Raw genomic sequence first — 27779 nt, 5'->3', positions numbered from 1 at the left:
TCCTCTGGCCATTTTCAGAACAGTGTTTATTATTCTAAGAAGCTCCCAGGATCGATCTTTCTTTCTTCCTATCTATCATCTATCGACAAAATTCTGCAGAAGCAACCTGGCTGTAGGCCTCGCCTTAAGCAGCAGGGAGAGACACACTGAGAGAGGCACCTGTAGTTCAGAAGGAAACTTCCCCATTCACAACCTCGCTGCGCCCTAAACAGAACCCCTACTGTGTGTGATCTTCTAAGGCCACACATGTGCCTTGAGGGCACAGAGTCCCCTAGATATTCAGAAACAAGTGCTTCTTGCTTCTGGAATCACTTTTACGTTGTATTGTCTCAACATAACTAAGTTCTTAGGGGCTGTGGAACTTATCACTGGGCAATCCTGCAAGTCAGGAAAAGCAGCAAGGAAAAGAACCAGGAAGACTCCTTAAGTGTCTAACAGCAAACTTCAAGATTGTTTCCTTCCAGATGTTTTATTTTCAAACCAGCCATGAGCAAAGCTCACGTTGGAGCCACTGTGCTAGGAGCGTGGGGTGGATTCACCTGGAAGTGTTCTTTCTCGGGACTATATGGGGGGGGGGGGGTTAGTGTCTGTAAATACAGTGCTCAGGTTCTTTCTCAAAATGCTGCTGTGCAACTGAGCACACACGCTTCACATCCCGCTGCGTGTAACAGGAAGCGCCCCCGAAGGGCGCGCGGCCGCCGGCCGTACCCAACGTTGAAGTACTGCCGCATCTCCTGCCGCCGGTTCCGCATGATGGCCTTGTACTCGCCGATGCGCAGCTTCTTGCCGTCCACGAGGCACGTGCGCTTGGGCCGCGGCTTGTACTTGTAGTCCGGGTACTTCTCCAGGTGCTGCTTGCTGAGACGGGCTTGCTCCTCATAATATGGCTGTTTCTCTAGGTTTGTCATAGCTTTCCAGCGAGATCCTAGGGGGAAGAGAAGGTTAGCGTTCCCATTTGCCCAGCAGCTGAGGAGCCTAAAGAAAAATAAATAGAACTGAGAACATGAACACCTCAAGTGAAAACGCTGGCCAAATCCCAGAAATACATAAAAGGAGGATGATTCATGAGCTCTGACATGGGAGGTGAGATCCCACCAGCGCAGAGGTGTTGGTGGCCGTGTCTGCAAAGAAACTGTGTACCCAGAGACAAAACACTGAGCAATATTTTTTTTTCTGTCTTGAATGAACAATTTAGCCAAACTTGTACATTATGTACTGAGAAGTTCACAGATGATTTAATGGAGATAACTTTCATTTCTACATTAGACCATGGTGTAACCCAACTGTGAACTAAAGAGTGATGCACAAACTTACAACATATTTTGAATCTGAGGGGAACTATCTAGTCACTGAGTATTTTTCTGTGGGGGTACATTACTTACTACAAATATCTCTTACATGTATTACATATAATTCTCATTCTCCCCCAAATGTTTAAGGATGCTTACATGATTACAGTTAAAAATTCATTTCATTAAAATTTTAATTATAAAAAGCATATTAACGAACATGCACTGGGTAACGACCGTGTGTTAGATCCTGTGCTAAAAACTTTACGTAAGTTGTTTCATTTTTACTTTTCACCATAACCTTATAACACAGCAATTATTTTCCAGTGATAAAACTGAAGTTCAAATAGATGAAGTAACTTACCCAAGGTCACACAACTATTAAATTGTAGATCAGTGACTCAAACTCGGGTTTGATGGAAGTGGAAGTGTGGTACCATGTATGTCCCTACAGCCCTGCTCCCACCTACTACATATGACCCAGCAGAGGTCAAAACTTACAATAAGAAGTGTGTGTTCAGCAGTATTTTTCACTTGTAAATCACCTGCAGTCATATATTAAAATGTCACTTCCTGTGCTGCAGTATGCATTACTAATGTTAACCCAAATTGGCTTTCCCTTTCTTTTCACATTTAATTCTGGTTTGGAGTCAACTATGATGGTGAGAAACAACTGCTTGAATCTTAATTAGAATAGTTTATGCTAGTTTTCAATATAGATATGATTTAAAGTTTTGATTCTATCATATGGCTATGTGTAAGGGGCAACAGAAGTAGTAGTAATAATGTTTATTTTTCACTAAGCATGTGAGGAAAATCCATTCGCAGATGAAATGTGTTTATCTGCAAGTAATCAGCTCAACTCTAGCCAGATGCACAAAGACCAAAATCACTGGAATGAGGAGATCCCTGCCAAAGACGTCCTAGCACTGCTGCCTCTACCTGCCTTCCAAAGTCACCTGAGCAAGCTCTTCAGCCTTCCGCATGAGCTCATTACTCAGCCTTAACTCCGAATCTCAAATGCAAACCAGCTTACTGGTGAACAGCGCTTTCCTACAAATGCAGAGAATTCCTCAATACAGGCAGTATATCTGTTAAAGGAACGCAGAGAGCATCTCTTCCCTTAGAACTGTTTCCTATTGGAACAGATGTTGGCTGGGGTGGGGGTGGGGGTATTTCCATGTAGGTGTCACAAAGATTTATAAACAGATTTTTTTCCAATCTAGACAGCCAACATGATGTTATTATATTTACAACAGAAACTTAGGTTACAGTTCAAATAATAGAGTCAATTTTTCTATTCCTTTCTCAAACTTGTGTTTCAATGCTGTGTCCAACATTGAGTCAGCTGGTCGGGCCGTATCACTTGTACAATCTCACACTCCTTACTGCCCAACATCATTCTCCAGAGGTACCCGAAAATCATTATGTTGTTCTCAGGGCCGATATAAACACAGGTAAAGCTATAATAGTGTTGAATTGGATCAATTCTTCTTGTGGCGTTTCTTATAGGTATGTATTTCATAATTCTGGATCTCAGAATAGGGAGTGGAAAAGAAACAACTTGCTGAATTATTACAGAAATTGAACAGTGGATCAAGAACGGTTGACTTAAGTTCACTGGCTCTCTTTATCACCACAGAGAACAAAGAAACTAGCATTCTCAACTAGCATAGGAGCTGCCAAAGAGTCTTCTCTAAGTCTAACTGTTCTATAAGCTCAAAAAAGAATATGTTTCTCTAAGTAAAAAGGATGTTTTTGCCTCATAGTAGCCTGCTTGGAATGTAAGAGCTATTTTTAGATTTCCTACTATGTGCATGATGCTGCATTAACTACTGGGTATGCAGGGGTGAATTCTTATGGTTCTTATTTCTTTGGAGCTCTTATGCCAGTGGAGAAGAAATTTATTAAATAGCTAAGTACAAAATGTATTATTTTAATTATAATGTGGAAAGTACGGGAAGGTAGGAGAACATATGATAAGGAGGTGGGACCAGTCTTCAGTAGGTCAGGAAGGCATCGCTGCAGAGAGGACTCCTCTAGGGCTGGGAAAGAGAAGAGCATCTCACAGAGGAAGAGCAGAATGGTCCAGGCCTCGCAGTGCGAAGGGGGCCTGGAGGAACTTAAGGAAAGTTGTTCTGGCTAAAGTGCAGAGGAGAAAAGGATGATAAAAGATATGTAAATTCTCAGATAAGTTGGCTTCTAACTCTGGCATGAATTGGAATCAAAATATTTTGATACTGGATAATATAATTTCTCTTGAAGTATCCCTGAATTCTATGCTACATTTTAAAATATGGTCATATCAGACATACACTGTACCTCAACTACACTTCAATTTAAAAATATGATATTATAAAATAAATACATAAATAAACAATGTTTTTTAAAAAAATATGGTCATATCATTGTTACACGTCTTTTCAAAATTAAGAATTAAGGTACCATTTTGACCCAGTTAATACTTAAGCTACTTACTCCATTTTATGACAGAGCAGAACAGTGGTTTGGTTTGGTGGCAAACAGTTTACTTTTTTTATTAATAACTTTTGAAGGGGGTTAACCGAATGACAGGTGTGGTTTTGGTTTTAATGGCTCTGCAGGTACAGCCACCGTCTGTAAATGTGATGTAAAGCCCTGAAGGACACTAAATGAGAATGGCAGGACAGCGCTTTAGGTGTCTCCAGAAGAGGTGAAAACATCTCCTCGATTTGGGTGTGGCTGGTTGCTCACCCTGGACCACGTACAGGGAGTAAGTTCCCTGTTCTGTTCAAAGGACTGGGCTTCTACAATAAAAAAAGAGTGAAGTATACATTTAGGCACTTCTGATGATGAAACGGAAGATTCAGTCAAAAAGATGTGATGTTCAAAATAAGAAAAAAACATCGGTCTTGGAAGTGCTCTTTTCCTTTCTAAATCTGGCAATACAATAAAAATGGAGAGTTTGAGCTGAGCAACAGTGTCATCTCCACGGGGTCTGTAATGAATTTGCACATTTTCCTCCAACTACTGTATATCTAATCAGAAAAAGATGTCCCCCGTCCCCTGATCTAGCGCCAAACAGTAAAAGGTGATTCCTTATGTTAACAATTTCAGCAGAATGGCTTATTAAAACCAGATTTTAGGGTATTATAAAATGCTTAGAAGCCCTTTAAAATGTCAACTAGGATCCCCAGAGACCACGTAAAATGTCAGCCCAGCTCAGGCGCCTGTTTTAAGCAGAATGAATTAGCGGCGTGCTGTCGGAGGCTGTTATCCAAAACAATCAGGAAAAAGGAAAACATCAAGCTTTCTTTGTACTTTTATATGAAATGAGCCATTTAGAATGATCTTGCGGGCATCTGAAGATCACTCATTTATATGAAGCTATGACTAAATATTGAGGCCCAGAACACCTCAGTGGGCTTTTCCCCTGCTATATCTTTAATTAATACAATTCCACTGAAAAACTTAATTAAATTAGGCAGCATTCTCTTTCATGTAGCCTATTATGATACAATCATATGGTCATTCTAATATTCTCTCCTTCAAACCAGAAAGACATTCTTTTAGTCCTCTTTTTCCATGAAGGCTTTTGCTCTATTTCCTGAAATACTTCATGTAATCAAACAGATACTTCTCTTATACTTAGGATGGAGTTTTAATCAGTGATTATTATTATTTTTTTTAGTATTCAGACACATAAGTTGAATGATTTAAAGACAGGTTAAACAATCTTAACTTTTAGTTTGTTTTTTTAAAATTTATTTTGACATTTGGGGATTTCTAATTTGAGAACAATTAACATTAAAATATGAAATAAGTTTATGATACTGAAAACATGGGTAACTAAAAGCAAAAATTAAAAAATGCACATTCGACATCTTCTGTGTCTTGACAATCTAAACTGGTTTTCAGTGGTAGTACTAGAACAGCCCACCCCCACCCAGACAACACGCTGAATTCTATAGTCCGCAAAGAAAAAGAATAAATACAGTCAATACCAATGTTTGCTTATAGGAAAAGAATATTTTTTCCTACTCTTAGTACAAATATTTTTAGATTTTTAAAGAAGAGAAAATATTACAACAACTAGTATAGAAACACACAGCTAAATTAGCTACAGAATTTGGGCATAATTTCTTGACGAACGTGGACTGCTTCATCATCAGAAAAAAACGCTCAGTGATGGTGCTTACTGCTTAGATAAGCAGAAAACACGAGCTGTCGGGCTTCCAAACCCCATGTCTTTCAACAAATGCAGAAAACAGAACCGTACCTTTCCTTCATACTTCACTTGGCCCTCAATACTTTTCTTACCCAGTATCTTGCTGATGTTGGAGTTGTGCATGTCAGGAAAGGCTTGAAGGATTTTCCTTCGTTCATCTTTAGCCCACACCATGAAGGCATTCATCGGACGCTTTATGTGGGGTTCGTTGCTACCACGCCCCCTGGATTCTCTGTAAATTCTTGATTCTGAGACTCCAGCACTTCCTAAAAACAGGGAACATGGCTTCTCATTAGTGTTAACACTTCTGGCAATTCTCCTCTTTTGTGATTTGTTCTCAGTCTAAGACACCTGAAGACAAAAAGCACATTTGATACTGGTACTTCCAGTTCTTGGGGCACATGCCTGCTTAGGACGTTTCTGTGATAAGCCTTGTGGTGGCTAATGTTTTATTTATATTTTTTAATCCATTTCTAATATATTCTTCCTTTCTTTCAATGGATTATGGACTGTTTCACCACTTACTCTCAAGAGCACACCAGGAACTTGAGTATGTGGTCTTTGATGCAAACTGGAAAGAGAACAGTTGGATTGATCCATAGGTATACCGCTGCTGTTGAAATATTAAATAAGTCAAAGAGCTCACAAAATTGTGAAGCGTCAATCTGTTCAGCAGAATGGACAACAGGTAAGGATGTGTCTCTGCTATCTAAAGACTGTTAGGACATAGCCTACTCATGCCCTTTCCTCTCTCTGAGGTTATATAAATAAAAACACTACTAAATAAATGTTTGAGGTCAAAACACAATATAGATATTTCCTGTAATATGTTTGGCTTTTCTTTGAAATTATGTGCTAATAACTGCATGAAATATGCTGATAAAGCAGTGACAGTCTGGTCCCTGAAAGATGTTTGAAAATGGCAGAAAAAGAACAAATGAATAGTTACATTACTATGGCTTCTTAGGAAGTCCACAGTCACATACTTAAGGTGAGAAATAATATAATGAATTCATTCCCCTTAGTCTTCTCCCTGACATCTGAGTTATCCAAAGAGACCCGCTGATAGTTACATTCCATTCAGCAAGACTCAGGGAGATGAAATGCAAGCAAGAGTCGCATGGATCCTGTGGGAGCCGCAGTCACTCCTCTAGGCTTTATCTGACTTTGTACATTGACTTCAGCAGATTAAACTGCTTCCAGAGATACTTGAATTTAGGCGCAGCCGATAAGGAGAAACAGAATAAAACGTAGAATTTTGACACCAAGTTGTCCAGGGTTTTCATTTCAGAAGATGAGAGAGATATACTTCTGTAGTGTGTAAAAATGTAAAATATTTTTGGGGTTTGGGGCTTATATAATCAATAAAAGCACTGCTTTTCTTCCTCCATACTCCTTTTCCTTTCTTAATTTGAAGGAATAGAAATTAACCCAAATTACCCAGACTTGAAGACCCCTGTAGCAGCAAACAAAAAACACAGCATATTAGGAGCTTCTCATTATTTCCCTTTCAATAATATGCTCTTTGGTCTGACAAAGATTGGAAAATATTTTGCATACAAGCATGACTGAATTTAACAAATAATAGCAACAGAAGTGTTGATGTTTTAATGCTGATTACCATGGGTATATTTTATCATGCTAATACAACTTAAAATTTATGAAATGTGTTATTACCAGTAATTGTCTTTTTATTGACAAAAATGAGTGCTAATATATGGTGACATCTTTCTAAAATGGGTTTGTAACTAGCAAATGATCATTTGCACATCTGTCTTTCCTTGTTCTTACACCTTACAGCAACAGAAGCAATAAAATGAACATTATGTGACTTCATCAAAGCTAAACAAGCTCTTTGTATGTAAGATAAACTTAGGCCAGCTTTAAATTAGCCTAAGCAAAGCAGAAAATAGAAGGAAATGTTTGGATATAATGGGCTAGAAGAACACAGACTTTGCTTGGATATCCAATTCAGTAAAACTTGGTCTCGATAGAATTACCTGGTTACATGCTCAAGTCTGGCTAGTCCCTTGGCTAGCTCAGAACTGGACTTAAAAGCAGAGTTGCCCCCAGGCACAGAGTAGACAGGTGTGTATTTTGGGGGATTCACAGAAGTCCCTCTGTCCTAAAGTACGCTTCTCACTGGTCTGCCCTGGTGCAGGCTCTTCTGTATGCAGGGAGCTTCTGCCATAGTAACAAAGTTGAGGGCTGTGCTCTTAAGATGCGTGCATGTCACCTGACACTGGAGTGAGGTCCCCTCGTTAGGACTCAGTGTAAGAGGACTCACACCTCCTTTTTCCCTCTTTGCTATGCTATTCGAATTAGAGCATCTATTTTTTCTGTTGTCCTTGTGGATGCTTAGAATGTTCAGAGATGCTGCAGACGACTGAAGTCTTGAGGCACAGGAGGGAAGCATGCGGCTGCACAGCTGGAGTCCCAGACGGGGTGCAGAGGGAAGGCAGGGCACCGGACTGTATGGCACATGGGATAAGAGGGAAGGGCTCCCAAGTGCAAGAAACCATCCTGAAAATGTCCTCTGAGCCATGTGTTCTCGTCCAGGTTTGACAATGAAAACTTAAAGCTGAGCTTAGAGGGACACATTTCTGAAAGGTTTGTTTCAGGTGTGAAAAATAGGGCAGAGAGAGATGGGGAAGATGGTGACTGAGAGCATTTGCTTTAGAACCACGTGATCTTGAATCCAAGACCTGCCTTTGGCACTTACAGCCCGGAAGTCTTGGGAAAAAATGACTCCAAATTCCTAAGGGGAGTAATGAGGTGATTTATGCAAAGCACTCGGCAGAGCGCTTGGCACAGGGGAACCCCCCAATCTATGTGAGCTCTTTTTGTAATAATCGGGTATGAGGTGGCTGTCTTGTATGTTGTTTTTATTACTTTTAATTGGCACTAAATAGACACTTCTGCATGCTACAGGAATATATGCGAAAAATTTCACAAACCATCAGAATCTCCACTCATATTGAAATCCATCATGGCATGGCTAAATTTTCCTTCTTCGTTCTGTTTAACTGCCAGTTGCTGAGTCAGACTCTCCAGTGTTGTTTTTTCCTTTAAAAAAGAAATTTGTAATGAGGACTCAATCTGGAAATTATAATTATTCAAAGATTTTTTTTTCTTGGGCCGCATATAATAAATACATTCGCTTCTGGAAGGGATGAGATGTCGATTTATTCACCTTTGCACGTTCAGCCCATGATACTGAGGTAATTGAAGCAAATGATCAGCAGGAGTTTTGAAGGAACTTAGAAGCCCCTATATGGTCTTGGCATTTGGCTTTGATAAGCCTGAAGGAGGTATGCTGGGATTCTTGGAGACAACCTTCCCAAATCACAAAATGTGCACAGAAATTTCATGGAAGCAACCTGTTTTTACAACATTTGGAAGGCCTGCTTTATTTTTAGCCAGACAGTAAAAGTACAGAAGTGGCATGGGGCCCAGAGAAAGTCTTCCAATAGTCAGGTGACCAAATGATAGAACCATAATTCGCAGTAGTGCCCTCTTGTTGCCATCTCCCTACATGCCATCTGCATTCCTCATGCAAGGGTAATGAAGACGTTTAAATATTCATTGCTAATTGCTTGTCAAGTCTCTGTACATTCAATGTGAGTGCCTGCTACTTGGACTACAATTTGATTTGGATTGCTAAGCCAAAATATTGAGTTGGCGAATTATTTGAGATACAAATATACCAAAATTAGATCTGCAAAGACATCAAGTCATTTGAAAGCATGCAGTGCATGATTTGAATTCATGCATGGAGAACATGGCACTACAAACTAAATTATTTTCAAGAAAAATCTAATGCTTAATCTAAACCCCAAGAGATTTTAAACTACTTTCAAATTAAGTAATTGGGTAATTTTAAGAACAGAAAAGCATACAGTAAAAGGTTTACAACTTTCTTTAGCACTCCCCATCATTGCCCTGAGGATGATGTGGTTCCAAACAGCTTTAAGGAAAGCACCTATTGGATTTCATAAAATTTGTTCATGTTTCTTTATAATTTTGCACCTCATTTTTGAAGGAACACAGTCACGAATTACACAAGTAAGCCACAATAATTGTGGAGCAGCTATTAACACAATAAAATGTTCACAGAAAATAATCAACTATTTAAGATAGTATCACAGGTAAAGGGCCGAACAAATGTTCCCACCAAGAGCCAAGAGGGCATGGAAATTCCTCATACAGTAAGTATAGACTTTATCTCTACAAAACTCTCCGACAGTGTTACAGTTGTACACACATGATGAAAAAGTCTCTTAATTTAGTGGCCCTGGAACCCACGTCTCTGTTCATCAAAGTCTAAACATGATTTAATGGAAAAAATATTTTAAAGCTGTCAGTCACTATAAAATACAGTAAGGGAACTGGAAACAAAATACTTTACATCAACTTTAGTTCTACAGGATTATGTAGTACTAAAGTTGAAAGAAATGATATATTTAAAAATGTAGACCCTCACTCAATTTGTTTTATGTATGAAATCGTATTTTCAGTTGCTTTCTATGTTCTGAATTTCTTTTGCCGAGAGAGTCTGCTATATATATTCAGCTGAGCCCAGAAGCACCACAGACACCAGCTTAACAGGCTCTCTTTATAGTAAATGTAGCTGTTGAAATAGAAGACAGTTACGTTAAGAAAAAACCCACATTCCATCAACATGATCTGATAGTCCCTGGGTCAATGAAGACTTTACTGTCCTGGGGGAAGGCACTCAGCACAGACAGTCTCTTAGGTTCTGATTTAACAGTGGACAGGACAATAGTGCTACATATTTTCTAGGGTTTTCCATTTTGAAGTAAAGTCTTTCGAGGAGAAAAAAATAAAATGAAGGCAATCGGAGTAGAAAACAAATGAAATGTTAAATGTCTCGGAAGGTTCTGAGCTCAGCTGTATGGATCCTGTGCCATCCTACAAGAAGCTAAAACCAGCAAATGACGAGCTGGAAAGTCACAAGCAGTTTTTGTTGTTGTTGTTGTTGTGTTGTTTTACAATAAGTAACCTTGAATCAGCTACCTCTAAAGCACAAAGTATAATAAGATGGGTCAATTAGTTATCCAAAAGTGGAATTTACGATAGTTCTTCAGAGGATGTCAGTGGAAGACAGCGGGAGTAAACACAGTAAGCTGCCCTTCTTTTGTGACCTTTTGCATAGTCGTTTAGGCTAATTCTCAGACAAGTGAACAGCGAAAATAAGAGGTGACTGTAGGAACTGGAGAATGCACGGTGTGCCTTTAATTAAGACACCTTACAACAGCACGTAAATCAAAGTGGTAACACTGCCAAATTTCTGAACACTGGCTGATGATAAATTCTGAACACATAATGGAATCGCGGTGAGGGGATCTATCGTAAAACTCAAATGTTATATGGTAAATACATGGTATATACAAATATTGTGCTTCTGTGGTAAATCATTAGCTGTATAATTCCATATGAAAACTGATCCCATAGTAAAAAGGCTCATATTAAGTTCTTATGTACAGAGGTAGACACAGATCTATGTGGGATTAGGATTCTAGATAACATACTGAACCACCAAAACAATGAGCTGGCTTTAAGAATAGTTCTCAAAAGTTTAAATTGGTATCTACTCCGGCGTACAGGAGGAGAATCAGCCAAGCGTTACGAAGCACAAACGCTGATACACTGGAGACCCCTCTCACCCTACTTCTTCTAAGCCCGCCCAGCCCTGGCTGTCATCCTCCCCAAAGGGCCCCCTATACCCTATCACATCTAAAACAAGACCATTTGTGGTTCTGCATCCTGGGTCGAATATTTCCCTTTCCAAAGCCTCTTTTCAAATGTGCGAATATTACTGAAAAGGCAATACTTTCATTTTCAGAGTTCTTATCATTAAATTAATCCTTTCTAAACAGAGGCAGCTGAAACAAAATGAGAGTAAAAAATATCAGGTGGGGAGGTGATAAATGGTAAGATGCTGAAAATAAGAAACACCAAAGAAATTGAGCTTGTGGAAACAGAAAAAAATGTTGGGCACAAGTGACAATTTTTTACCAAACGTATACACTCTTAGTTCCAACTGATCAAAAGCACCTTAGTCAAGAATTTATACAAAAAAAGACCCCCTCCCCAGGCCCCCAGTTTAAGGTCAGTGTTCTTGAGCACAAACCCAGTATGGCACCTACGCTCGACCGTGTCCCAAAGCAGGACTGAAACTTTCAAGGTTCACCCGTCTTCTCTCCTCTATTTTTTTTTTTCTATTTAAAAATGAAAAAAACAAAATGCACATTTAAAGAAATATTGGCCAAAATTCTGAACTGCTCTGAGGAACATCAGAGTAGAGAGTGCAAACAGATTAATCACTACAAAGTAACCAAAATGAAATGGTCCTGAGGATTTATAAATAAGGACCAAACAAGATGATCTGTATGCTTTCTCTTTTGGGGGAAAAAAAATAAACCCCAAACTAGCTATTGGATAACAACCAGAATTCCCCGAGTCCCAGATGGCTAACCAGGTCTCACACAATTCTGCAGGTTTACTAAGATCAAGGGGAAACACTGGGTAAAGTCTGTTTTTATTTGAAAATTTTTGTGATCCTATGTGGACTTGAACAAACACTCAAGTGAACTGTATCTCATCTACAGAAGACAAGAAAGTTTTAGACAATAGAATTTCTTGGGGTCAAGTAAATAACTCTAGAACTCAACATTCAAAGAACTATTATTAATGTGTTAATATTCACTTAGGGGATTTGGCAACTGGTCTTGGGCTCTGTGGCTTATCCAATGACGTGCATAATGAAAAACAGCATGTTTATTGTTTGCACATGACACCAGGCGGTGGTGGGAATCAACAAGGAGAGCTCAGAAATATCTAAAGAGATGTGGCTACTTAGCTGATTAGAAGTGGTCAGTAAACCTGTGCTTTCTAACCTGTGCTTTCTGTTCTGAATGGCACAAGACCACAGAGATTAATGGGAAAAGGACATACCTGAAAATACAGAAAATAATGGCTTTGGGATCAGGAACAAGACATTTTAACCAAACTCTGCCATACATATTAGGTATATTAACCTCCAATCAATTAACCTCCCTGAGTTTCAGAATTCTAACTTGTAAACTGGGGTTTAACTATATGATAGCTTTCGTTAATTTAAACAATGAAAAAGATGCCTTTAATATTAAGGGGAAAAAGTAAATGGAGGAAATAGAAAAGATAAAGATTCTTTCCAATATACAAGAATGACAGGAATAATTAGTTCAGATATGAGTATTAAGTATCCTGCTGTGGTTATGAGCCTTTATGGTCCATGGCCAAGCAGTGGACAAATATGCATTAAAAAGGAGAATGTTGGTAACAACTCTAAAAATTGTTGAGATTTTTTTCTTTCCTCTTGTCCATCATCTCTGACGATGTATTTAATCTTTTTAAATTTTCCATTCAATGCTCAAGCATGATGGTTTACAGCACCATGTTTAGTACAAATTTAAATTGAAAAGTTCTCTAGTCTATTACTTTACCTTCTACGGAAAACAACTAAAACGTCACTGTGTTCATGAAGGCTCAGATGCACATCCTTTGTCAATATTTCATAGAGCAGTCAAAACAAACAAAAATTGTACTTCATAGAAAGTAGGTATTTCCTTAGTTATCGAAGCCTAAGTCAAACAGCGCACGAGTAGATGGTTCCTTTATCACTTCTTGAAAATGGGATTTATGTAAGTGATGAGCTTTGCTCCCTACCAGACACACACAGAGAGAGAGAGAGATGAGCTGTGGATTAGCTGTCATAATGGACATCCCTGAAATAAAGCTCACAAAGCTATAAAACTCATAAAAAGCACATCCATGAAATGACAGAATAGAGTGTGACTGTCAAATGTTGACTCACTTACAGTTACACCCCTCCTGGCTGCACTTTTTTATGATCTCCTTCTATACTAATGACACGGGAAGAAGAAAGAAACAAAAAAGGTTTTTAACCCTCTGATTATGTGAACCTCACAGACCACCAAAGAAGATGAAAGATTATTTATAATGTCATAAGATTGATCAGTTGGAGATTTTTTTTCATCAGCAAAGTAAAGCAAATTATAAAGAAACAAGGGCTGTGTCTAAGACCCCCCCTCAATCTCTCGGTTTCACCCCCGTTTACTGAGATGGCCATTTTGTTAAAAATAAGCACCCACCCACATAATCTAACAACACACATGGGAGAGAAAGCTTTCTTGTAAATTGTTTATAAATTACGCACAAATACACACAAACACACACAACACCCTCAAAAATGCAAGCTAAAGAAATCTTTAACTAATTTTATTCTGATCAAATGTGAATCTGTCCATTAGGGTATTTGTAGACACTCTGGTACGCCGAAGTCTAGTACGCCTTAGGAGTATTTCCCATTCATTTTCTCCATCAGAGAATCGTATGGATCTGTGAGCTCACAGGTTGGAAAGGTCCATAAACACCCTTTGGTCTAGTTATCTATTTTAAAAAGCCTTATCTAATCCTATTTTTTTCCCCTTCTAAATTCAGAGATTCCCCTAATGGTGAAAATCATGAATTTAGAACCCATAACTTTGTTTCACAATCTTATTTCCTCTTGCGAATGTTGGTAGCCAGCTTCATGAAATGTTCCTTGAAGTGCAATTCTTGCTAAATTTCATAGAAACTTAGTTTCATCAGGCAATCTGATCAAAGTGAAATGTATTGGCAGATCAAGTTTTCTTAAGAAGTATTATGTGACTGAAGATAGATGGAATTGTTTCAAAGGAAACACACAGCTTCTATGACTTCAAGTCTTACTCTGGATGAAAAACTTCCCAAGATAGGAAAATGACTTGTGGATAAAAATTGATGAATCTCTATGATTTTTTTAAAGAACTGATTTTAAAGTGGGAGAAATATTAGAAAGATGATCAATTCTGATTTTCATGAATGAAAAGAGAATTTGAGGAGCAATGACCTGCGCCCTTAATGCATGCTCCAGAAAAGGCAGAGCTGGTTGTTGAAGGATCAGCTGAGAGCACCAAGTAGAGGATGCGGTAACAAGCAGCAGCTAGTGTGGATTCATTAAGAACAATCTATGTTGTAACGGTCTAGTTTCTTCTCCTGCAAAAATTGGAATGCAGACCAGGGGAGCTCGACAGCCATAGCGCTTCGGAGTTCATTCAGCTTTGGGTTATGTTCCTATCAATATCCTCATTGTCCTAATGGAGAAACTGCACAGGACCTTGGAAGAGGGAGTTGAAGAGGAGACCAACAATCTGTCTTTAAGTGTCTTAAGAACCTCTACGTTTAAAAAGGATCAAGCCTCGTTATTTGTGAAAAAGAGATAGAATTTAGCCATATGTTGTCAAGAGACAGAACACTGACCAATGGCTATAAGGCATCAGGTGAAAGCTAATGAATCCCTGAAAGAAGAGCTATCTAAAAGAGCTGCCTCCCCACTGAGTGGGCTATCTCAGGATGCAAAAAGGTTCCCCTTCCTGGAGGTTTTCAGGTATTGGCCCCATGACTACCTGCCTGGCAATTCAATGTCAGGTGGCAGGCTGAATTAAAGGCCCTCTTCATTTCGTCTCAGTTCTATGTCCCACTTGACTGGAGTCCCTCCAGCAAAACTAAATATTCTGACAAATGTATGAAACTATACACGTTTCTCTATCCAGGATGATAATGTCCTCTGGAGTCGTTAATTATGCTCCAAAATGTAAAGGACTCCATTTGTAATTGAGAAGTCTGTAACAATTTTCTTAAATTCAAGGAAGATCTTTCCAATTATGAAACAAAACCCAAGAAATTATGATTCTTGAAATATATTTGTGAAAAGCTTGTCCAATAACAATCAGAATTACAGATGTAGGGAAATTGTGAAACACACAGTTACAGGACCAAATTCAACACTACTGCCCCGGAGAGGGAGAAGTCACTGAGGTCTGGGGTGTAATGCACAGAACAGCCACTCAAAGGAGTCTGCAGAAAACACACCATTCACAAAGAAGGTACACATGAGTGATATCACGGTAAAATACTGGCCCTTGCTTACTTGTCACAGTGGTGCTGATGGCTTGTACAATGTGGAAGAGGGAAGGAAGAAGAGGGAAAAACTAAAAACCCATGTTTTCAAATGTCTGTATATATATTCAGCATTTAGCCAAAGTCTAAAAACAAACAAAACAAAGACTTTGTTATTTCACACCAGGGCAGATATAGGTCCTGTGCACACCGAGTCAAATCAGAGGGCTTACTGTGAGAAAAACAGGGGGCCAACAAAGAAAAATAACAGAATTCACAACCCACACAGAATGTCCGATAGGTGGGAGGGCGGCACAGATGTAAACACAAAACTGGGTGTTGTCTGATGACAACTGTTCTATAAACCGTGGCGAACTCAGCTGCTGAGCTATAGGAATGTATGGAATTATTTCTCTAAGTTTTCCTTTTCATGGAATAAAAGCTATAAAACCACCTGCATTCTTATGAATGGAGCCTCAGTAGCCAGTAGTTGCCTCAGTTAAATAAATGTAATTGGACTGTTTTAAGGAGAAATGGTTTGGTTCAGAAACGCTGGACCTGACTAGCAGAAACAGGAACACCAGGGGTATAGTTCACTTTTCAATTATCTGTGGTAGTTTAAGGGCAAAAAAATTTAGATTAGAATAGATACTTAAAATCTCATCTTAATGAACAGCTAGAACTTCACATATTTTATGAGAGCTGCTGTGAGAAGCTAAGTAAATAAGACTGAACATATTCTTTCTGTTTTCTAGCTCATTCTCTAGTGAAGGGGCTGGGGTGGTGTGAGGAGAGGGAGACCGAGGCAGGGGCAGAAACAGGGAAAAGAACAGGAAAAGGGCTACATAAACTGTGGAGAGGCTGATTGATTAAAGGAGATTTCTGTGATAAACCCTCAAAAATGTACATCAGTTACCTATGTATTACTTAACATACGACCAACTCTGGGGTACAAGTTAATCAAACAGGCACTGGTTACTTTAACTTCTTTAAGTGTGGTCCTTTAGAAAAGAGACTGAAATTGGAGCCAGAAGACCTTGGTTTAGAAACTGACCCACCACTTGAATTCCTGTAACAATCTCACGTCTCAAGTTGTATTTATTTTTAAAATGAAGATATGAATACTATTTTGCTTATATTACAAGACTGATATTTGATGTGAAGGCACTTTGAAAAGGTAAGATACAAAATAAGGATCAATAGCTGTTATTACTCCTATGATGCATAAGCCAGCCTTTCCCATTCGTAAAAGAGGAAGGTTCAATGAGGTTCTTTGAAGCAAATGCTAAATTCAGGACATTTTCCTCATAATTTTAATGCATATTGTTGAAGTCGCCTGCAGTAAACAACACTGGAGAATACAACGTACCTACAAATATGAGAGGGTAACTGAAAAACAAATGTCCCTTTGATTCCTTCACTGCCTCCATGTTTACCTGTCTTGAAGACAGCCGTCTGACCTTGGTGTTGAGGCAGGGAACAAGGGAGAGGGAAGGAAAGACCATTCTTACTAGACTAGGTTTTTAAAAATCGCACTCCTGCTCCAACAACAAAAGTGCTTCTTGTTTTACTTATAGAAACTTTGAAAACAATCCGAAGTGTGGGACGTACATGTAAACGCACAGCCCCATCACCTCGGCATAGTCATGGTTTTATTCTTCTAGTCCGTTATCTACGCTCCATGGAAATGAGCTTTAAAAATATCTAGATCGTTCTCCACACGGTGTTTTCAAACTTGCTCTCTTCAGAAGTACTATTGTGAGCATATCCTTATATCTTTAGATGAATAGACAATTTCAATCATCGGAGAGGCCTGTGGGTGTCTTATCTGAAAGCTCAATTTGGCATGCCCTGTGTGTCTCATTTTATTGGACCATCCTGCACTAACCCCTCCACCAGAATGATGTAAAGAACACAAGACTCTCTGTTTGAAAACATGCACAGCTTTTCAAGGCTAGAAAATTAAACCATAAAAAGTTCACTGGGGAAAAAAAAAAACCTTTAAAAAGCTCCTTTAAAAACTCACACCATAATTGCTCCCCACCAAGCGTGGGCACTTGCTAGCTGTAAGTAGTGGCACTGTGACAAGTGTAGCAAAGCTGAAAGCAGGCTATACTAAGAGAAAGAAAAAGTCTTCCACTGGCCATCTGTGAAAATAAGGCATGTGGCCATTAAATGCAGAGGCTGTAAATATACACAAACTCCATGAAGCAAATGGCAAAAAAGGACTAAACTTCAAGCTCAAACAAATCAAAATGTTTAATGCATAGTTACCACTGCTGGACGAAAACAGCTCTGATCTTTGCAGTCTGCAAACTCGGCATGTATTTCAATTAAATACCCCCAAAAAGAAAAGAAAGAAAAAGAAAGAAATGAAAAGACACAGAAGAAAACCATCTGGAACAAAAGGCTATAGACAGCCTATACTCAATTTCTAGAAACAAACAGCCCCTTTAACTTGCACCAGCCTGTCGAGAATGTCGATTGGAATTATTGAAAGGCTGACATACAGAGTGATGGATGGGTGATGACATAATACCTATTTGCCTTTTTGTCGTGGTCTTTGAAAACTGGCTGCTCTGTGCTGATAATATTCACTAAGGGGCTTTCCTCGCCCCTCCTGTCCCATAAGAAGTGTTCCCTAGCTAAGACACTCAGAATTAAGAAGGCTGTATGAATGAAAAACAAAGGAAAAGAAAACCTAAGGAGCAAATGCCAACTTGCACATAAGAAGCTGGTCTAGATTTTCTAATAATCAGTTGCCTAGAAAGCAGTTCTCCATCCATTGTATACACATTTTCGGAGTACAGAGACTCCGGGAATAAAAAGGCAAATACTCAACTTCAGATTTTGTGTATCTTTTCATTAAAGTCACGAAATAAATAATTACATGTAAATGTAGAGATTAAAAAATATTATATATTCCTTTTTATAGAGAGAAAATCTTAATCATTTGTGTTATTTTAATTTGTTCCTAGGTAAATTCTAATCAGAGGATTTAGAAGTTTGGGGACACACACAGCACCCCTAGAAAAAGCTCCTGTTTTGTCGCACTGTGGCAATGATCTAACTCCTTTCCTCCTAAACAATTTACCTAACATGACTTCCTCCTTCATGGAGTTTTTCCTTTAACCACTGAAATGTCTAGGTCTGATCTGACTTCTCTAATTCATTTTAGCGAACAGCAACAACTACAAAAGCCATCCATAAATCATTAATTAATTGTAGTATCTGCCACTGAATGCAAAGGTCTGAGTTCCTTCACATTCACTCTCTCAAATCAAACCTGTAATTCACAATCCCTCACATGCCTTCTCCTTGTCGAGGGGAAGGAGCACGTGTTCAGTAATGTTGAACTAGATACACTGTCAGTTTCTGAAGAGTTAACACTGCCGGCTCCATCCATCAGATGGCCAGCGAAGCATCAGGAAAGAATGATGGATGTAAAATTATTACAGGGCTGCCATCCGATACACTTACTGCCATTTGTAACTAATGCTGGGACTGACACACTTTTTTTCATTATTAAACATCCACATTAAATCAACATTGGTCACTGTCATTTCATGTTTGGCACTCTGTTAAAGGGAGAGGAAAGGGCTGACGATGGCAGAGAAGAGAAGGTTGTAAAGGAAGAGTTTCCAAGTGCCACGGTAAGCAAACTAAGCTTGGTGTACACGTCCATCTACACAGTACGTGGTAAGGCTTCTTATGAACATGACTGACCCCGGAAAGAGAAACTGCTTTCATTATTTAAAAAATATATATTATTCACCAAATTTTCATCTTATGCTGTGGAAATTTGCAAAGAATTTTAACCAAATCTCACAAGGATGTGAGCTATTTCCCCAGCTATTCTGTGCAGTTACTGATGGATTCATAGCATGTGTAGCTCTTTAGATTTCAGGCACATTGCAGGCATCTAATGTTTGATGAATACATTCTCTGCCTTGAAAATTACATGTATGCATTGGTACGTGTATATCTCTGATGCCTATTTTATATACAAAAGCAGTAGAGAAGTCGGCCTCAACATGCAGAGAGCACATATGTGAACCCACATTTTTACTGATTTAACCTGGCGCCACGCAATGTTTTCCTGTACACGTGCTTGTATGTAACTTAACTCTCTGTAACACAGACAAGGTAGAAGACCTGGACATGTAACAGTGAAGACCTAAGGAGTTAGATAGATGGCAACAAATAGAATACTAACCAGCTTTACGAAGGAAATATTTGAGAGTTCTGATGCCACTTTTATAATGTAGCTGTGGCTGACAATGGCCTTTTCCTACCCAACAGCCATTCTGGTCCTTCTTTTTGTCTCTGCCAATATTTTGCTCTTAAGATATCCCCTAGATGTGAGTGCGATCTGGCTGCCACGTCTGACACTCACTGATCACCAGGGTTGACTGGATGATCTGGCTAGTCAGATAGGTGCCCTCCTCCTCCCCCAGCGCTCCATGTGTGTCCCTCCCAGAGCTGCACACTCGCTGAAGAGGATGACCTTCCCCCATAGAGGACGGCCCTTCGTCAGTCAAGGGTACACGTGTAGCTATGCTCCCCTACCAGAACTTCCCAACACGCTCTCAAGGTCCATTTGTAGAAGAAAGTACGGTAATCAAGCTTCCAGAAGTCCAGACACATCCAAACGTGGCGCTGCACGTGGCAGCCTGCCTTTCTTACAGCAAAAATGGCCTTTGATCTCTGGAGGGATGGGACAAGATCTCTAACTCAGTCCCCGAAAATAACTCCTCATCAATTTCAAGCAGCCCCCCTTCCTGGGCCAGTAACTGCCGCAAAGACGTGCAATGGCCCAGCTCTACCCAAGTGAGACGTGCGTGGAAGCCGGCTTGAGGGGGGCAGTGAAACATCCCCACGTGAATGAGGAATGAACTTCAGCCAAGGGAAAATATAACTTCTTTCTGAATCGACCCGCCTCTATGGGACAGTCGTACTTGTAGCAACATTTTGTGACTCTAAGGGATAATCACGCTGACATCACTGAGCTGATAAACTAACGCCACCCACCCCCTGCTCCTAAATTTCATGATGTGCTCAAAATGAATCATTAGTTGTTGGAAGCTACTGTACTTAGAGATCCTAATACATGTGATGAAAACCATTTCTAACAGATACTACAGCATGGACCTCCTCTTTCCAGGACGGCTACTTGGGAGTGAGGCAAGTAATTAGGGAAACTTCTGGTCTGCTCCTCATTTTGGAGCACGGGGTCTCTATTGTATTACTGTTGCCTGGTGGGATCAGGACAAAAACGGAGGTTTTTATCGCCTCCTGTTAGATACGGATACTTTCAGACACAGGGTCAGATCCTGACTATATAGCTGGGCAACACTGTGCCATCTGCTATTTGGGTGTTGCTGAAGCAAAGGAGGTGGTTTTTACAAACCAAATACATGAGGTTCTTCTGATTCTTCCTACCTGAGAAGCTTACTTATTCATCCATAACACTAATCTGTAACAAAGCTGGGTGATAAAAGATAACATTATTTGAATATACAATCAGGCTATAATTAACCAGAGATGACAATTATAAATAACACTGCGTCCCAGAGTTTCCAAGAAACCTGACATACACAGTTCCTGGGTATGCTGAAACACTTCCAAGAAAAGTAAAGAAACGAAAAATCTTTTCAAAGTCTTCAATTAAAATGTGTTTCAGTAAAAATGAGTTTCATTATGTGTTTTGGTACATATGACTGGAAAACATTTGTCCCTATCTTCACACCTCTAATTGTTCTCGCTGCCCAATTACAGCTTTTCAGAATTAAGACATTTGAGTTGAGACAAGTATGTTGGTCATTTGAAATGTGGAGAAAAGTGAATGCGTTTAAGGCTTGCGTACTCAAGAAAACAGATCTCCTCTACAGGTTTCCAGTCACCTGGCTTGAGGGCCACGTTACCCCCTTTTAGACTGAGGGGAGGCAGCTGGCGGAATTACTCTGTTTTTTCTTTCCTCCTTTCCTTTCTCCCAGTTCCTTTCTTTCTCTCTCCTTCATCTCCCCCACTCCTTACACTCATTTCATACACTTGCAGGGTTTAGGAAGTTGGGAGTATTGTTTTAAAAGAGAAAACATGTCCTTCTTTGGGGATTCAAATGATATGAGAAGGTGACTGTGCAAACTATAAGGGGAACTTTTCATATATTGCGTTTATGTCTTTCGTTAGAAACTGTGGAGCAAAATTTCAAACCAACTACTGATCTAACTATAACTCTGCCTTGGCTATGGATAAAGTTGGACGATTATGAAAATCTATTAAAAAGGTAGGTATGAGGAAGGTAACAATGCAATATGTCTAGTGATGTCACTTTCTGTGGAAGGATAAGCAGGTATATAACTGATAAGCTCAGCAACATCGGGTCTGAATTCAGCCCCCATAGGAACTCACACGCATAAATATGCCATGATTAACAGTCAAAATTGTAGTTTGATCTAAACTGGAAGCTCTATAAAGGCAGATGACATATTTTCTTGTTCAATACAGCACCTCAAGTGCACAGCACCGTCCCTAATACATACGGGCGCTAATGTTGAATCATTACCAATTAAAAGATATAAATTTGACATTATTTCATTCCCATGAGTTGCACAGACATAGATTGATCATTAATTCTGCAGAAATGTCAGCTAAGCTCATTCAACAGGAAAAGGCAACCACAGTAATACCTGCTTCTGGAAGAGCTTCAAACTCATGTATCAAGGGTAATAGGGACGAATTAATTCGAATCCTTCTGCTGAGAGGGTTTACTTACACATTCCAAGAGTTTTGCCAGACTATTCCAACAATGATTTACACATTTTTATATTTTACCATTACAATGGTACAATATCGTATTTTAAGATTTTTCACTTAAAAATGCATAAAAATAGAAGATTATAGTTGAAGATGTAACTCAACTGCTCTGAAAGTGCATGGTGAAGAGATTAGGAACATAAACTTCTTGAACACGGAGACATCTCAATTGGCCAAAAGATCTTGGCAGGTATTGCTCCCAAAACAGATTTTTTACAAAGTTATTATAATTCTACAAAAGAGGAAGGCAGATTGAAAGCAGTAGTTCTCCACAGAGGCGACTCTCACTCCTGCAACCCAAACAGGAGGTGCTAATCAGAGAAATCAAAGACAGCCCGATCGCGGAGGTGGAACGAGAGGTGGAAATAAGGCCCCTAACAATGGACACCGATGGACTAAAAAGAATGCAGATGGTTCCACTCTTGTTACTTAATCAAAAGGCTGAGCAGAGTCACTGGAGCCGGCATGAAGTCATGTGTTAGAACAACAGCTGATCTGTATTAGAGAAGATTAACTCGCAGTGCCGTGGTGGAGGGCCCGGGATTATTTTATGTACTTCCACTGCCTTACAAGCCGTCAGCACAATTATTGCCCTCCGATGTGAATGACTGATCTGTAACCACAGCTAAACAGCATGCTGCTTAGGGGCCTAGGAGCTTCATGAAGATGAATTTCCATACCATCAAAGTGCTTTTAATGGGCTCCCTGATCCAACCACAAGGTCTGTTTTGCAAGTATATAGAACTCGGGATGAAGGCTTCCTGTCCAAAAGGATTTGGTCGGTTGTCACTTGACAATTCCCAGCCAACACAGGGGAGGAGAGGGGGGAGATAGGTAGAGTTGTCTCTGCTTTAGAGGATTAAAAAAAAAAAAAGGGTACAGATGCTTGCTGAATGCAACCAACTGCTGTATCCACAGCTGAATTCAATGCGCTTAGCAAATAACGGCAATTTAGCTATGCTTGCGAGGAATAGCTTGAGTCACTTTGCATTAGCATCTGGCTGAGTGTTAAACTCATTTCTACATGGGGTGCAGAGACAAGGAATTTCTGTTCAAGCATCCTTTCAAGAATGTTTAAATATTTGAATATAAATTCCTTTATGCTTGCTATCATTCCTTCTCAGAGCTGTCACTTTGCTTTCTCCCTTGCCTTCTGGTGCTTAGCTAGAAAATTTGTGTGCCCTTCGAGCAGACCAATGTCGCTCTTCTTACGCCGTGAGACTGCAAGGGATGGATAACTTGACCATGCTTTGCTCTCCCCTCCAGGAACAGAACAGAATGGAAATCATTTCTCCATTCTTTTGACCCGTGTTGGGACGAGACGAAAAGTACAGTTGTGACAGAATCACACATACATTTCCCCTTCACTGTGCAAATTGCTAGTTTCTTAGAGATTATATGCAAAATTCCATACAAAACCTGGGAAACTAGAAAGCCATCCAAATTAGCAATCTGTTCGTCCTGGACAAGACTGACTTGAAGCTTCCCACGATGATTAACTTTCAAGTTATCACTAAGTAGCTGATCATTTTTTCTCTTCTCTATTTTATCTATTTAGCCACAGGATTGTGAGAAAAGGAGATTCAGGAACACTTGAAAATTTCAATTAATAATATCAAATATTAGGGAAAGAAGTACACCACTCTGAGCATTCTACAATAGCATAATATTTTTCTGAATAAGACACAATGTAGTTTAGAAAAAATAGTTTGAAATTATTGTATCTCTGATAAATCCAGACGTTTCAAGGCATAGGTTTAATAACAGGTATAATAATGATGTCTGCATTTTAAAGAGCAAAATTCATTTTATAATAAAGTCACAGTCACCTAAAACTTGACAGTGCTTTGCAGTGGAAACATGTTCTGACAAGCTCAGGATCCTAGATACTTTGACGACGAGCATGAGTATCATCCAAGCTTATGCTGATTAAAGAAGATTCAACATTTTCAAATCCAGCTCATCCCCAAATACAAGTTGAGCCATCTCTGCGAAGCAAAATTCTCCCTCAGACTCAGATACTTCAGATGTCCTTTCATTTTAATACAAAGTCATGGCCAAAAAGGGGGTGTTACTTGCCCATAAGGTTTGGCGATGGACAGAAGAGAATTACAACTCTCCCCAGGGGCATGAGGAGTTCCGGACTGACAGAAGGAAAAAGGGAGGAAGAATCATCCTTCTGAGGATGAGGAGAAGATAAAAAGATTAAGAAGAAAAACATTCTGGCACTTTAAGTATTTTGGGAAAGTCAGTTATTTTATGAACCAACCTTTTCCGTCCGGCAGTTGTTAAGACCTAGACTGTTCACAACCGCCACCTTCCCATCCAGCACCTGCTGCTCCCGCCGCAGCTGCTCCTTCATCTGCCGAGCCTCCTGGATTGCCTTGGTGACAGCATCATGGTCATTTAAGTAACCTGAAGATGTAACAGAATGAAGGATATGTTTTGTACAAACGCATGGATCGGTTAACTTTTAACCATAAAAATCACTTCTTCTTTGGGAATGGCTAGTGTCTGGCATTTAATAATTTCTCAGTGGAATCAATCTACAATGAATGAATGAAGGACCAGTGACAACTGATTCACACAGTCATATACCAACATGGTGCCATGATCTGTAATCAAAACATCAATCATAGTTAAGTGAAATACAGTTGTTCCCACATGTTTGGAAAGACGTTTAAAATATAATTTTTGAATAAACTTTTTTAGTTATTTGAATATTTTGTAGTGTAAAAATACAAACTATCTTTGATTTTTTTTCCTATAAGGATCATTTGAATGTTACCAGAGGTTACAGGTATTGATAATTATCACTATTAATCATTGACACTCTCTTAGTATTGGAAAGGTCAATTTAGAGTTTGAAAATGGCACTGCTCGGTTTGTTATATACAGAAGGAACAAATCATCATTAACTGAATGAAAGAAGAGCATTTCCCCCCTGCGTTCATCTATGATGAAATAAACCACAGGTGGCAGTGGCTTGTCACAGACACAAACCTGCAACAGTCAAGAGGCTAAATTTCAAGCACAGACAGTAACCCCAGCACCTGTAATTGCCTGGTAAGATATTGTGGCTACTGGGTAAATATAATCACACTTGATTCACACTCTTAATAAGATGGTCAAATGACCAACTTGTGTCTGCAACCCCACAATCCGGAGTTGGTAAAAAAAAAAAAAAAAGCCAAAAAACGTCTTTTAAAGAATAACAGGTGTAAGGAGACAAACTAATTTTAACTTAACTTTAGTTTTAACACTGGTCATTTATTTCTTTGATGCACATTCTGATGATAATCTGCATGATTTTCGGGTAGCAACCCGATGGGAAGGGATTGTTTTGCAAATATTAAAAGGAAAGCTAATATATCATCTTTCACTCTCCCTATCTTTTAACTAGGGCATAAAATGGCATAAACTGAATCTATAATATGAAATTGCCCAGAAAAGGGACTTGTTTGTGACATGAGGCTAAATCTAACCAGATCCATTGGTGAATTGTGACAGATGGAGGGACTGTGAGACAGAAGGCAGGCACTAATCACACATAAAATGACCGGCTTGCCTCAACATGTTCCCTGGATTCCAGCAAACTTTACACCCTAATCCATTTTTAGAACAAAAAACATCTGGGCCATAAATCCTCTAATCTGCCAAAACATGCTATTAAATCCCATGATTTGTTGAAAAACACTAAGATTAAAGAAAGGAAATATAAAATGGCTAACTGCCGTGTTAGGAAAGTGTTATTAATACTCTTTCTTTGTCTCAATTATGAATGTTCTGGTACTAAAGAGCCTTGTCTAATCATGTCAGATTACACATCCTCGTCGTACTGCGAGACTCTTCTATCTGATTTGCTGATTGCCAAAAAACATAGACTACTTTCTTGCTGCTTAAACATTTCTATCGAAGAAGCTGATGTCAGATGAGTGCAGTGCTCCAGTGCTGGAAGGCTTCTAAGTGGTCCGTGTGTCTTTTCTCCTTTACTACGTACAGAGTAGACCTCGTCCTCTGATCTTGAGGCAGAAAGGTAAGTCCCAGGGCAGCCAATAGAAAGGAGAGTCTTGAGAGCTACTACACACTTTGCTTTTCCATGCTAAACTCATTGGAACTTATTAGAAAACAAAACAAAACATCCTTGCTCATTAGAAGTACAGTATGAATCATAAACAACTATTTAAACCTAGGTCAGACCTTTAGGGTTAATACTTACTTTAGCTTTTGGTTGTTTTTAACCTCATCTTTATCCTCCACATCCTTGACTTGACAGTTACCTTGAACAGCCTTAATATATTGTTCTTGAACTTATTCTGTTCATGAACACTGCTCCTCTAGAAAGAAATGCGGTCTTAAATGACAGTGATGGTCTTGGTCTACGATCCTTCAGCAGACCAGCCTGGTTTCCTTCTCCTCTAACCCCTGTTCATGTACAACCTGGTACCAAGCGTTTTTGTAGCCTCTTTGGCTTCTCCAGAGCACAAGTATATTTGAAGTGGGTTGGCACCTGGCACTGAACAAAAGTATGAATTCTTTATGCTTTTTAGGCACTGCCAAGATGACACTGTGTAGGAAAAATGATTAATATAGATGCAAAAAGGATGCAAATTATGACGGGGGTGAACAACTGACAGACACACATATGTTCCGTACTGGCTAGTTCCAATTTGAGGTGTGTGTTCCTGTGCAGGTGGAAATAGGTGTTCACTTTAAAATAGACACTCTTGCTTTCAGAGACCGGAGCTTTAGTTAAAATGCTATCTGAAATTCTAACATTTGTATCTGCTTACATCATAAAGCCATTTATATGTTACAGGGTTGGATCATAATTGGATTGTTTGCTGGTTCTTAACATTTTATTCTTACCACAGTCACCAAATTCCCAGCCTTGCTGATTCCCTCTCTCAGTAAATGGTCTCACCTCCGATTTTGGAAAGATCGAAAAGGCTGAACTTTCACCTTCCGGCCCCATCCCAACTCCTACACCAGGCTAGCTTCAAATCTATCTCCATTTAAGCCCATTGCCTCCTCTTGTTTCAGTGAAAATGGTGCCCACCCTTTTATTCCGGGCAAATCCCCTAAACCCGTGCTCTGGGTTTCTGTAACTCTCTACCAGTCATTCTCTTTCACATTTACCTCATCCCCTTGAGCTTCTCTCCCATCTCTACCACCTCAACTTGTAAGTGCTTAAGATTCTCCTCCTTAAACAAGCAAATAAAGTCTCTCTCCACTTGTGTTGCCCTGTCTTTCCAATCCTGTCTCTTCACCTTCCAAGCCAAGCTTCTCAAAGCTTTAGCTCATACTCCCCACTTCCTCCCTCACGCTCCCACTCCTGCTATAGTCTTGTTTCCACTCCATTGCTCTTTCAAATTCCAAACCAAGGGACGCTTCCCATTCCAGGCACTGACAGTTCCTTTGATACTGAAACTCCTTCCTTCCTTGTTTCTCATCTAAGCCCT

At 39.5% G+C, this 27779-nt stretch overlaps 1 protein-coding gene across 12 annotated transcripts in view; it reads right to left on the bottom strand.

Annotated features, from left to right (window-relative positions):
• SOX5 (SRY-box transcription factor 5) overlaps positions 1-27779 on the bottom strand; it is a 377294-nt gene that overhangs the window by 5925 nt on the left and 343590 nt on the right. For all 12 annotated transcript variants that reach the window (XM_072954196.1, XM_006199937.3, XM_006199939.4 and 9 more), the window contains 4 exons: positions 24587-24732; positions 8454-8562; positions 5589-5762; positions 709-925 (listed from right to left, as the gene is read on the bottom strand). In XM_072954196.1, coding sequence (XP_072810297.1) covers positions 709-925; positions 5589-5762; positions 8454-8562; positions 24587-24732 — 646 coding nt within the window. The remainder of the gene's footprint in view (positions 1-708; positions 926-5588; positions 5763-8453; positions 8563-24586; positions 24733-27779) is intronic.

This window comes from Vicugna pacos, chromosome 34 (genome assembly GCF_048564905.1).
Source record: "Vicugna pacos chromosome 34, VicPac4, whole genome shotgun sequence".
In the NCBI taxonomy this organism is placed as follows: Eukaryota; Metazoa; Chordata; class Mammalia; order Artiodactyla; family Camelidae; genus Vicugna; species Vicugna pacos.
This window is presented reverse-complemented; position numbering and strand designations above follow the sequence as displayed.